We start from the raw sequence: 13,129 nt of genomic DNA, 5'->3' as shown, positions 1-13,129 counted from the left end.
TTAGTTGTCGCTTATGCATTTTTTATCGCACGTTTTAAGAAATATTTGTTTAGACATGTGTTACATGAATGAAATCTAAAGTATAGATGCTAGATTATATTTCTCTGAATTATAGTCTAAAATGCGTCTCTCATTTCTCCTGTATTCAAGGAAGTGCTCACCATTGGAGTGCTGACATTTATCTTTTCTTTAAAAAAATAAGATATCGATTTATGAAGTAACCTCGCTGAACTTATGTTTATGTACAATAAATGTGCAACAATGTGCCTTCACCCCCCTCGTCTCCCAGTGTACTCTTGAAACTGCCTCAAGATTTCTATCCTATTTATTCAGTTATTTGTGAATTTGTAAGTTTGTACGGTCTGTCTCCAACACTTTGATGCCAAATGTCCAATAGATGACACTACACGCCTTGCTATGTGCCTTTAACATTGAACTGTACAGTTTTGTACACAATTATATTTTGTATAGACTGATCAATATAGATCTTTTTTTTGTGTGTTATTTATCGACTGATCAATATTAATCTTTTTTTTTTTTGTTATCCCTTATTTATGTTGAAGAATTTGTTAGAAAAATAAGGACTTGTCTTGCCAAGCTGTTACGTTGGAGAAACTTTTTAAACTCATAAGAAACACTAAATATGTATGTTATAATGATGTCAACTGGTCAATAGATGAGAATGATTGACTGCTTTTGTAAAAGTTGTTAATATTTGCATTTATTGTATTGTCTTATTTATTTCTGCTAACCGGTGACTCTACAAACACTGGTTGTAAATGAATTATTAAAAAAGTTTGTGAATAATGTATGATATTGTAAATACACTAATTATATAAACTAATTATTTGTTCAAAATGCTTGAGTGAAAATATACAATCATTGGAAAAGATATGGACTTGTTGGTTTGTTTTGTTTTCTTACGCCAGTTATTCACACAATTGTAAACCATGGACCTGGGGGTCAAGTTCGGATCCAGGAAACGATGTTTTGAGAGACGGATAATAAGGGAAGTTTGCAGAATAGTAAACTTAATGTAAACGTAACGTAAACTTCATGTAAACTTAATGGGAACTTAATATAAACTTATCGTAAACTTAATATAAACTTAACCTAAACTTATTGTAAACTTAATGCAAACTTAACGTAAACTTAATATAAACTTAATGTAAACTTATTGTAGACTTAATGTAAACTTAACTTAAAAGTCATGTAAACTTAATGTAAACTTAATGCAAACTTCACGTAAACTTAATGTGAACTTAATGGACAGTGCTTTCAATTATTTACGAACTGAAGCAAAAATCGAAGTGAGGGAGGTAATCATTAAAATTCATAGATGTCAGGTGAAGAACATATTAAAAATACATACGTGTATTTTAATTAATGGCAACATGAACGATTTTGATTTTGCTCCTCATTTTAATATTAGAATTAGATCTAGCTAAAATAAATATCGTAATAAAAATAGTTTAAAACAAGGTTACAAAGACAGTTTGTGACTCACAAACTCAAAATCGGCCCCCGAAGTGGTCCACCCAGGCAGGATTCAATATTTTCAGAAAGAACATCCGAATGAAATTATATCTCATTTGAGGGATATTAATGGAAAAAGAAGGTTGACAAATCTTGTGTAGTGCCCCAACGGTGCAGCAGATCAAAGGATAGGTGCAAGTGAATGCTAAGTTAGATGTGAACCTGGCCTAACTAGTTCCCCTTTCAGACCTTGTGGTCTATAGGGCAGATGATGTAAAGTTCATCTGTTTCTGTGGCCTACGGTTAACGAGGGTGTCATGTAGCCAGCACAACGACCAACCGCCTTTACTTTTCCCTAACTAATGTCAGGTACCCAATAGTGCTGGGTGGACTCAGAGGCGCCCAAAGATTCCGAAGTTGAAAATCCCAGTCTTCACCAGGATTCGAACCCGGGAACCCCGGTTCGGACGCCAAGCGCTTTACCGCTCAGCCACCGCGCCTACCCTGGCCTAACTGAAGTCTTATAATGTTTGTAATTGTTTTGAAAAAGGATCAATCTTTTTAATCACAATTTGATTTCTTTTCCCAACTTTTTATTATAGACCTTGCTCAATCTCTTATTCGAATCCTCAATTAAAACATATTAAACGGGACATACGGATAGACATTTCACACAAAATTAATAGCGTCTTTTCCCCTTTTGGGGGCCGCTAAAAATTACATTTTAACACCTAATGTCTGGTAATTAAAATTATGCTGGTTTTTCGACTATATTTCACTTGATCTAAGAATGGGCGTTCGAGAGATAGCATGTACAAAAATTGTATCAGAGTTGATATAAGGCCTATGTGCTTTGTAAAAATGATTTGAGTATTGAAAGATTTAGTCGGGATCTCTGTTGCATTATAGGTATGTTAGAGGAAGTTTACATTTTCAACTTTGTCAATATTTCTATGTAACTACAGATCACTTGTAAGAAGATAAAAATCTCATTTTTCTAATAGCGTCCCTTTAGTTCAAACGAACGATTATATGAAAATCATAATAAAAAAAACGTGTAAAAAAAAGCATGCATGATATGCAACTGATCAATGGTTTTTCGCGGAAGATACGTTCCAAGACCACTCGCGAAAAGCGAATTTCCACAAAGAAGGGAAGAAATATTTCAAAATGTATTAAACGAGTATTTGGATAAAAAAAAAAACTCCCTGTATTGTTCATTACCCACCCTCTGCATTCAATAGTTTTTCACCTGGAACTAGCATTTGATATCATACCAGTTTCATTAATAGAGCTTACTTTAGAGGCAGTACATTCCCCACAGTGTGATAGGACCCCACGATGACATCACGATGACCTGCTGTACTCTAAAAAAAATGCAAACCAAAACTCCATGGCCATAACCCAAGGTCCTCAGTGCTCGCTAGAAGCCTCCCTCAGTGAACAGTACCAGGAAAAACAAAGATAACATCAAACCATGGACAGGCCTCTCATAGAAAGAGATTCTATCAATGGCAGAAGATAGATAGGCCTATATTTTGTCACCTACAGTCTAATACACGTAAATAATTTCTTTAAATCTAGTCCAGTATCAAAAAGTTGTACAGCACTTACTACATAATTCAAATTAATAACGAATAGAATAATAAATTCTCGGAAGAAGAGGAAAAGAATTTCAACCATAGACATATATATTGTATCTAGACTGGACATGCGAAAATGCGAATTTTAAAAAAAAAGTTGAAACAAGGCATTGTTTAGTAAAGTAGTTATAAAAAGTAAAGTTTTTTATTTTTTCAACCCTAACCTATGCAACATATCAGGGGTGGCTGCCTGGTCGTGCGGTTTGCGCGCTGGACTGTCGTTCGGATTTATCGACGGTCGAGGGTTCAAACCCTGCCCGCTACCATCCCCCGTCGTCCTGCGGGAGGTTTGGACTAGGAAGTAAACTATCTTCAACTCTGAAGGAACATCCGAAATATGTAAAACATTTTACAAACAAACAAACAAACATCAGGGGCGGCCTTAGCAGTGCGCGGGGCCCTGAGCGAATGTCATATGCGGGGCCCTATACATATCGTACCACGTCACGCTAAATGGCTCGTCCGCTTCTAACGCTTTTGGCGAAAATGTTAATTCGTCTATACTCTCTTAATCAAGTTGTTTTTATTTCTTTTGTCTGATTCTTTGTCTGATTTTTTGTCTGACTCTCTGTTCCTTGAATTTCAGATCGTCGTTTATTTCAGAAGCAATTTTCTTTATTGTGTTCAGTGCACCAGAGAAATCGATGTCCCGGTACTTTCTAACAAGTGCAAGATGGCCTTAGGGTCAGCAGATTGCACAGCTTTACTAATAGTATTCATAACAAATAAAATATACTATATGATTAAGCTGATAAAAAACTTCTTTAAGCTTCCTTGTTCACAGTTTACTAGACTTTTGGCTTTACTTCTCACCAGTGGATCTTTTGCGGTGTCAGCGATAGTCAATAGCGTCTCCCAGAATTCTTTCGTTTGATGGCATAGCGAATTATAACTTTCGAGGCGGCACTCCAATTGTGTTTCTGACAGTGATTTTGTTGTCATGAAAGACACGGCTTCTTACACATTTTTTTTCAGATGACGCAGCAAAACTTATATATATATTCTCTGTATGATTTAAAAAACGTCACAGCTTGAGAGTTGCATTTAGCTATGTCTCCTAAAACAAAATTTAGATTATGGCAGCCCCACGGAGTGTAAAATGATTGACTGTTAATGTGAATAATGAGAGTGTTTAACTCCTTAGTGCTTTCCCTTCATGTTTGCACCATTGTCATATCCCTGGCTACGACAGTCGGCGATGTCCAGACCAAGATTTTCCAGCACGGCGAGAGGAGCCTCTGACAAACCATTTCCTGTTGCGGTTTTAACATCTACAAATTCGATGAATTTTATTGATACGTCCAGAAAACACAATAGAAGGGACAACTACTCCTTGATTGATTTTGTTAATAACTTTCCTTTTTACTTCTGATGCCTTCAGGTCCATAAGCTCGATTTGAATCCTATGCCCGAATATATGGTCGTGAGCCTCGGAGTTCTTAATTAATCGAAGATGGTTGAATCGAATTTGGCCAGCATCTCAACCAAGCCTATAATTGACCGTTGTTTGGCGCATAAAGTTTATTTGTTCTCCCGCGAAATGCGTGTTGTAAATACTTCGCGCCAATGCAGTTTTTCTTTTGTAATTTTGTTCTAGCATTCTGTTATCCGTTGTGCTACCGCTGGACAGAGATACATCCAACCACGCTGGCACACACTGATTGTAAATCACAAAAACATCTAACTACCGAAGTTAATTACCAAGATGCTTCCAGTCACAGTTGCCTTTGTTTGCTAATTTCCCTCCAGTAGCTCTCGTGCCCATTTGACAAGAAAACACAATACTCTGTCTTTGGTATAAGAACAAAGAGTGAACTAAGGAGCTACAGTACCGGTAGTTCATTTCATTGACTTTCGCAGCTCCGACATTCGTGGAAAGGTTTTTTAAAAAAAGTTAATGACAAACATACTCCCGCGTTTTTATTGTTTATAACCTCTCAGAGTCCTCAGGTCATAAAATGCTGTCTTTACCGAAACTGAACGGTATTTTGAAACCAAAAATTTCATGTTAAGAGTTACATGGTAATTGGTATCATATCAAATCATGTGGTATCAAATATCATAGTTGAAACATCTCAATGGAAACTAACAGGAAATGGCTTTGTTTCATATATTAGCGTGAATATAGTTCTGGGATTAATAGCCCATTCTAAAAAAAAAATCCGTGAAATGATTTTGCATTTTTTCTAAACTTTGAAAACTAAAGATCATTACTTTTCTAAGACAGAAAAGATTGATTGGGGCGACTTCCATTAGAGCTTGAAAAAGAGTTACGTACATAAAAATCTGTATATATAGATCTGTGAATCGATCAATCGCGGATAAGAATCTGTTTCCGGTTTCCAGTCTAGGTTAATATATAAGTCTATGAGCAAAACAATTGGGAAGTTTTCTATGAAATTTGAATGGATTTAATGTAATATTTTGGCTATTCATCTTTTACAGTTTACTTAGGATTTTCCCAAAATTTTCGCAATATAAGTTCCCTTGGAGAAAAAAAAAACGAGAAGTAGGGAACCAGCGACAGATAAACCGCGAAATAGCAATGGATTACTACATTTGTAAGTAGGCTACAAAATTAATTCTTTGCAGGTAGGCACTGAGATTAAACTCTCAGTATATACTGCATATATGTAGATAGAAGGGAGTTAATTTAAATAATTTCATAAACACACCAAGTATGCTCCCTTTCATCGTCTTCCAACTGGCCTTGCAGCAACATATTTAACACTAGCAATACACATTTCAAGGGTACGAAGTGATTAAATGTAGTTTACGCCACATTTAACAATAAATATTGCCATTTTTTTTTATGTTCTCTATGCATTTACGTGGTGACGTCGTTGCAATAGTGTCCCTTTAAAACTCGTTCTTCATTCCTTCATTGTGATCACATCTTGTCTTCTCTAATCAAGGAACGTCTGTACCGGTACTTGAAAACTATCAAGCCAAGCCGTACATTGCCATGACACTAACTTTTGCTGGTTACTAAAGTTAGTGATACATTGAAACAGCTTTTTTTATCAGCACCCAAGAGATTTAGATCCAGGTGATGATACTCCCTTTTTTTTTTTAAATTGTTACACATCTTTATGTTTAAACATTGAAATAAAATGTTCTAAATGGAATCCTACGTGTGTTTCTTATGTCCCAAATGATGCATATTAGAACAGAGAAATCCTTGACAGACAATAATCCCTCCCACCTGTTCACAATTGTAATTTAAAGCAAAATAACTTTTTTCTCTCATGCCTATTACTGGATGTAGCTCAGACAAATCTGCCTCTTGAGACAAATCTTTTCAGCACACAGCATATGTAGTAATTGTTGTGGAAGTAAAAAGTTAGAGCTTGATGAGTATTGGCTTTGTTTTGTACTGACACTGTCTAGAATTGAGCTCTTTTCTTAGCTTTTGTATAGACACTGTCTAGAACCTATGGAGTTTGATCCTATGACCCACCACAACAAAAAAACACAACAACCACAAATACAAACCATAACCATGTGTAAACATTAAAAGTAACAGACACAAAACATTTTTATGTTGAAGATGTGTTGTATTTTGTTTGTTTTTTTTTTTTTGGTTGAGAAAAAACACCAAGCCTATACCCAACCAGCCAATGGACAAGTTGAAAACAAGTTTAGCCCTAAGACACAACTCATCAACCAAAGGAGAATGAAAAACCATTGGAAGTCCACACCAACAAAATGTCTCCAACAAAAACCCACTTGGTGTCAGTGTGGGGGTCAAGGTTGAGTTAGAATAGAAGAGGAGACATTGCCCACAACGACCACATCAATACATTGCCAGTCCTAAATACATTGGTGTAGAAACATCATGTCTTCACAGAAAGAAAACAATCAATAAAATGTTGAAACAAATGTCCAAATAAATCACAATGCTAAGTCATTCTCTACTAGTACTGAATATCAAAAATCTATTAAATCTAAAAAAAAAAATAATAAATAAACAATAGAATCCATATTTTCTGCCAATATTACAACAATGTTGTTGAACCAATCATTGGTTACTTAAAACTTCCTGCATCTCACAGGTTTATAGGTTGTTGAATAAGGGAAAAATTATATTTATACTATTTCACCAACCAACAGAAAAAGTCAGTAACAATTAACAGTGGGATCAATCAAATTGTTGACATTTTTTTATTTTATTTAGTTAACACAGTGACCTACAACTTTAAAAAGGCTTAGCGTTACTACCACTTCAAACTAAATAGTGACATTGCAGTCTTTATTGCAGGTATCAGATGAACTTTCTGGCTGCAGAATTGTAGTAGCTATAAATGTCCTGTTTTAGTTCACTTCTAGAGACAGAGACCCAAACAAAAGCTGTTCATGACTGCAAGTCTACAACATCACACTTTATTTGTTTCACTTCATGTGTTGATGAACACTGACCAAAACGTGAACACTGAATGCATCTATTCATCATTGACCAACTAGTTTGATAACAAAAATAGTGCTACAAATAAAATGAACAACCTTTACAGACATAATAGTTTTATAAACAAAATATAAATCACAACTTAATATATTCTATAAAACCTGAACATTTTCATTCTAAATTGTATCTTTCAAAACAAACAAAATTATTTTCTTTGGTGAGGTCTGTTATTCTACCACAATACTTAATTATTGTATTGAGACATTTGGTTTATGGCAAGGTGTTTGAGACCAACTTTGTGACTTAGGAAAGTTTCAGACATTCCTTTGGAAAAGAGATTATTAAATCCTAGTCCGAACTTACTTAAAGACAGCAGGGGATGGGAGGGCAGTCCTCATACTACACAAACCACCACCCAATTTCTTGACTTGGCTAATGACTTTTTAAACAGGAAGAAAAAAAATGTGCTCATTAGCTTCAATGGTAATTTCTTTTTTTTTAACTTTACCTGTGATATTTTAGAAATCACTATCACTATGGGACAGAGTGGGGAGGGCAATAGGGTTGGCTCCTTTAATTAATAGTAAAACTTGATAAATGCTGGCCAGTTAGTAAATTATACATAAACTATAAAATACATAAATAATTTCTACAACCTTAACTATCTGAAACAAACAAAATAAAAGTATCAACATTAAAAAATAAACAACGACCAAAATACACCAATAACATCATGTTGTAATGAACATTTGTAATGCTTTTTGTTATTTCATTGTTAGCAAATAGAGTCAACAAACAAAAGCTAAGATAGAAAAAAAAAAGAATTAAGTGTGTTTTTGTTTTAAGAGTCAATCCATGTTACAAACAGGTGGAGATATTATGTGTTGACAAACACACAGCCTCTTGTCTAAACCATTCAGTCAACAACCAGAAAGTTAGTTTCAACTTGATAACATTTCTTGAAGATGTCAGCAATCCAACAGAAAGCAGTGTTTTATCACTTTATGGTAAATAATGCTTAAAAACAATTCTCTCCAAACATCTTCAACAATGGGCACATACAGATGATATGGATGAGGAGAACAATCAATGCAATGGTCTTCATAAAGTAACATGTACAACCAATGCATTCATCTTACTGGTAAACAGAGATTTAAAAAAAAGGTTTTCTTGGTAATAGCTACACTTCTACTCTTGTAGACCAGTGAAGTATTATAAACAACAAGCCCTATGTGTGTACAAACAAAGATGTGTGTTCTCACTGGGTGGGAAAGCAGGAGTGAACATCCCAGTTGAAGGAATCTCCAAACCGGCCAATGTGGCATCAGTAATGTTTGGAATGAACAAATGAGTCTGGTCCTGGCCAGGTTTCAAAGGAGATCATGTCAATCCTCCTAGATGATGATTTATTTATATATTATAGTTTATGTATATATATATATATATATGGATTTCATAGTTGAAACGGACATGTTGTGACCAGTAGTCTAGTTCAGTGATACCTGCTATATGGTGGCTCTGACCCATTGTCTATATACAGGTAACAATGTCAGCTAAAAGCATAAGGTTTTATTTTTTGTAAAATCATTCTGCTAACTTCCAAACAGAACCCCACATAAACTGCAATTATTTTCCCATCCCATTCTGGGAAGTCCTATTCCCCTCTGAAATAAATGTAAAAAAAAATATTGAATGTGAACATTAAGTAATTTGGCCAAAGGATGCTGGATCAAGTGATAAGAAATATAGGTGTTGGAGGGGAGGGCATATCTGCCAGTTCACAGTCACAACCTATTTCCTGAAAACTCTGCAAGTAAAATATTTTTAAAAAAATGAAATTATCTACCCTGTTCTTTACCACATGTACTAATTACTGACAAGTTAAAGAACAAGTTAAGTCAAGGGACAAAGACAAAAAAAAATACACAATCAATGTCTAGCGGTCAATATCAAAGAAAAGTATGTCACTCAATGAAAGACTCAAGTCAATAGAACAAAAAAAAATAATTGGAAAGACAGAAGGAGAACCAGTGTACATTATTTCAAGAAAACAAAAAAGTGATTTTTTCTCATTTCCCAATACAACATTACATTATAACAAAGAGAACAAAACAAATTATTTTTTTTTAGAATTAACATCATAAAGAGTATTGATTTGTTATTTCATTATTTATATTCAAAAATTACAACAAGCTGTGCCTCCAAAAAAAACAAAGAAATATAACCAAGAAAGTCTCAATGATGTAATTATAGACACATTTTTGATGTTTTGTACAAAAGAGAGAGAAGCATACAGAGAGTATTTACAAACTATGTACAGTAACAAATGTGTTATCACATGAGGCAAACAGAACTCTGTGGTGTGTGTTTTGGTTCAAAGGTCAAGAACAGTAACAGGTCAAGGATTTTTTTTTTTTGATTTTTTAATCTGTTTACAACAACTGATCAGCACATTCATTAAATATTGAACTTTTGCAGCAGGCTGACTTTCAAATTTTTGTTTTTACTTATGAAACATTCAAATAACTAGTCCTATATATATGTTATTATGAACTGTAGTATGTTATTACCTCTGGGTCTAACACTCTAGTTCACATGAGTTTGTATGTGAATCATTTCATTTAGGGAGCCTAAGCTGAATTTAGTGTTACAATTTTGTACAAATTTAATAAAAGAACAGAAGGGCACCAAAAGTGAAAGAAAAACAAATGTATAATGATGATCTAAGTAACTGCCAGGTTGCTGAGTCGGGTAAAAGTCTATAATTAGATATGTATACATTTAATACAATTCAACACGCTATTGAAGTTAACAATTTTTGTAAAACTCTTCAAGAACCAAAATTGTATAAAAATGTATTACCTGTTAGAGCACACACTTTCACCCCCAGAACTCTTAGTCCTCGTGATCCATCTTTTTAGTCAGACAGGTCAAATGTTTTCATTACAGCTAAGCAACTAACATTTTAGATTTTATGCCTGCATTTTTCTTTTCTGACTAAACTAATACTTCCACGAAGTGGGGAAGGGGGGGGGGGGGGGGCATTCTGTTTCCAGAAGGAAAATACTAAGTAAACATTACACCAAGAGTGACACTGATTCTGAACAAACTGAACCAAAACAAAAAATGTAGACCGTGACTAAGAATTATAAATAATGTACAAATTGAAATAAGGAGCAACAAAAATTGAACTAAAGCTCATTTCAAGCACTTTCCTTAAGTCACTGTCTAGTTAGGGACTGGCTATAATGATAACATTTAACACAATTTTAGACAATTTTTGGGAAAAAAAACAAACAAACTTTCTTGACTTTTAAATAAAACTGACAAGCAAAGATATGAAGCCTAAAAAACTAATTCTAATAACAATTGTGCTAAACAGAACAGAGTGGTAGATGTTAAAAGAAATTATTCTATTTGCTTTAAATGATTAGTTATCCCTCAAAGAATGATTTTTAGAGTGGTATAATGGTGCCACTATTATAGAAGTCACAGAAGTATTAACTACCGGTATCATTTCTTTTTGTTTTATATAGGTCTTAAATTAAGCATTCTGTCACAGCTTAGAAAAGAAAAATGAAATCTGCAGGAATAGATCCAATGAGATCATCGTTACAAGTAGAACACTCGGGTGGCCTAGTCATCGCAAAGACCAGAATGAATTATATGAAATGTACAGACATGAACAGTAATTTAAATGAACAAGCAATTTCAGAAAAAAAAATAATTTTTGAACAATGTTCATTTCTGAAAATTGGTAAAATTCAATTTAAATAAAGCTCTCCAAAATATGTATTTTTGTCTTCACAAATGTTTTTTCTTAAGAAATACTAAACAAAAATGTGTCAAGAAAATAATCCTGATGTTGGTCAACTAGCTCTGACCACAGAGACTGTGCTTGGAGAGATCTGCTTCAAACTAGTCTTGAAATCACAACTACTTCACTTGGACAATGTTTTCATTTGACCAATACGTCAACACTTTTAAGAAGAAAGTAGAAAAAAAAAAAAAAAAAACACAACACTTAAATTGTTAAAGCTATAAATAGTGTCCCACTAAAGATACACATTGTGGTAGATAAACAGCTTGAATGGACAGCAAACAGTACAGCTTCATTTGTAAACAGTTGTCGGTGATAGTCTGGTTAATCTGTTGAAGATTTATAAAGAAATGCAATCTATGCACTGTTTAGATGTTTTAAAAGGTTGCTGCCCACTTAACTTGTGCATGATGCAAGAGGGGTTTTAATTATGAAATGCACCTTTTTTAAATTGAGAGATATGAATACACACACAAATTTATCCATAAGTATATGCTGATATAGACTCCAATATGGAACAAACTAGTTTATTATCCTGTTTTGTTGTTTAAACAGCTCCAACAATAAAGAATGCAGTGTTTCCTGTAAATGTAAACATGTTTTGTCAAGTTGGTGGTGATTTGGTATGGCTTTGCCCAGAACTGGGAATGAATTCTGAGGATTTCCCAACACTCTGGTGAGACTGGCCAAACAAAGGGGCAGACTTTGAGTTGTATGGGGGAAGAGTTGATGCTGGCATATCTAGGCAATGACCTTTATTGTACTGAGCAGAGGCAGAGACAGCAGCAGAATCGCCTCCAAGAGACAGGCTGTGGTATCCTGATGAGGCATCGCTGCCACAGCCTGGAGACTCATCCACTGACACTGGCGATGTGTCACAGATGATAGGGGAAGTGTTGTTGGTGGATACTGATATGCTAAGTGCTGCAGGGGCTGCCACAGCAGAGTTGAACACAGAGGTGTCAAATGAATTGTAGGGTGGTGGTGGTGGTGGACTACCTTTCAAGGTAGCTGAAAATTCCACATGCTGCTGAAGCCTGGCAGGGGGCTGCAACAGAGGATGGTGGTGGTAATGATGATGATGGTGGTGATGATGGTGTAGACTAAAGGGTGACGGCTGTGTAGGCTGGTGAAGAAGGTTCTGTGCTGAAGAGATAGCAGATCCACCAGCACTCGATTTGCCAGAATGGAGGTGGTTCTGAAAAGATCCAGACTTAACCCCACCATCTGTGCTCTGGGGAGATAGCCCCAGAATAGGCTTGGCACTATCATCCAGGGAATTCTCTTGCTGTGACACACCAGACTTGAGATCGCTAATGCTATGCTGGGAAAAATTAGACATCATTTCTCCCTCCGTGGGTTGACGCTGAATAGGGGGCACTATGGCCATTCTTCTAGTGTTGGTTGGTGCGGGTGATCCTAGGCGGTGTCGCTGTAAGTCCAGTTGCTGTTGAATCTGTTGCTGCTGCTGCTGGCGGGGCTGCTGCTGACGAAGCTGCTCTTCCATTCGCGCTGTAATTAATTGAAGCTCTTTTTCTTGCTTGGCTTTATCACTCTACAGTAAAAAAAAAAAAAAAATTATGTTTCATTATTAAAAGTTGTATACATTTAGGGCATGATCTTCCAGTCTAAAGATAAAAATTAAAAATAATAACTACTGGTAATTTTTATTAATAACCAGAACAAGAGAACTTTTGAATAATCAGAGAAAGGATTATACAAAAAGTTTACATAAAATTAATGAATTGTGAATGTATCACAACTTTTGGCTGAAATAAATTATAT

The 13,129-nt window shown here is 35.1% G+C and overlaps 1 protein-coding gene across 3 annotated transcripts in view; it reads right to left on the bottom strand.

Annotated features, from left to right (window-relative positions):
* Positions 1-6,674: 6,674 nt before the first annotated feature.
* Positions 6,675-13,129, bottom strand: part of LOC106067317 (uncharacterized) — a 44,330-nt gene continuing 37,875 nt past the window's right edge. For all 3 annotated transcript variants that reach the window (XM_013226486.2, XM_013226487.2, XM_056037870.1), the window contains exon 14: positions 6,675-12,899. In XM_013226486.2, coding sequence (XP_013081940.2) covers positions 11,949-12,899 — 951 coding nt within the window. In that variant the 3' untranslated portion in view covers positions 6,675-11,948. The remainder of the gene's footprint in view (positions 12,900-13,129) is intronic.

Source organism: Biomphalaria glabrata, chromosome 8 (assembly GCF_947242115.1).
Source record: "Biomphalaria glabrata chromosome 8, xgBioGlab47.1, whole genome shotgun sequence".
Classification (NCBI taxonomy): domain Eukaryota; kingdom Metazoa; phylum Mollusca; class Gastropoda; family Planorbidae; genus Biomphalaria; species Biomphalaria glabrata.
The sequence above is the reverse complement of the archived record's forward strand: the minus strand, read 5'-3'. Positions and strand labels throughout refer to the sequence as shown.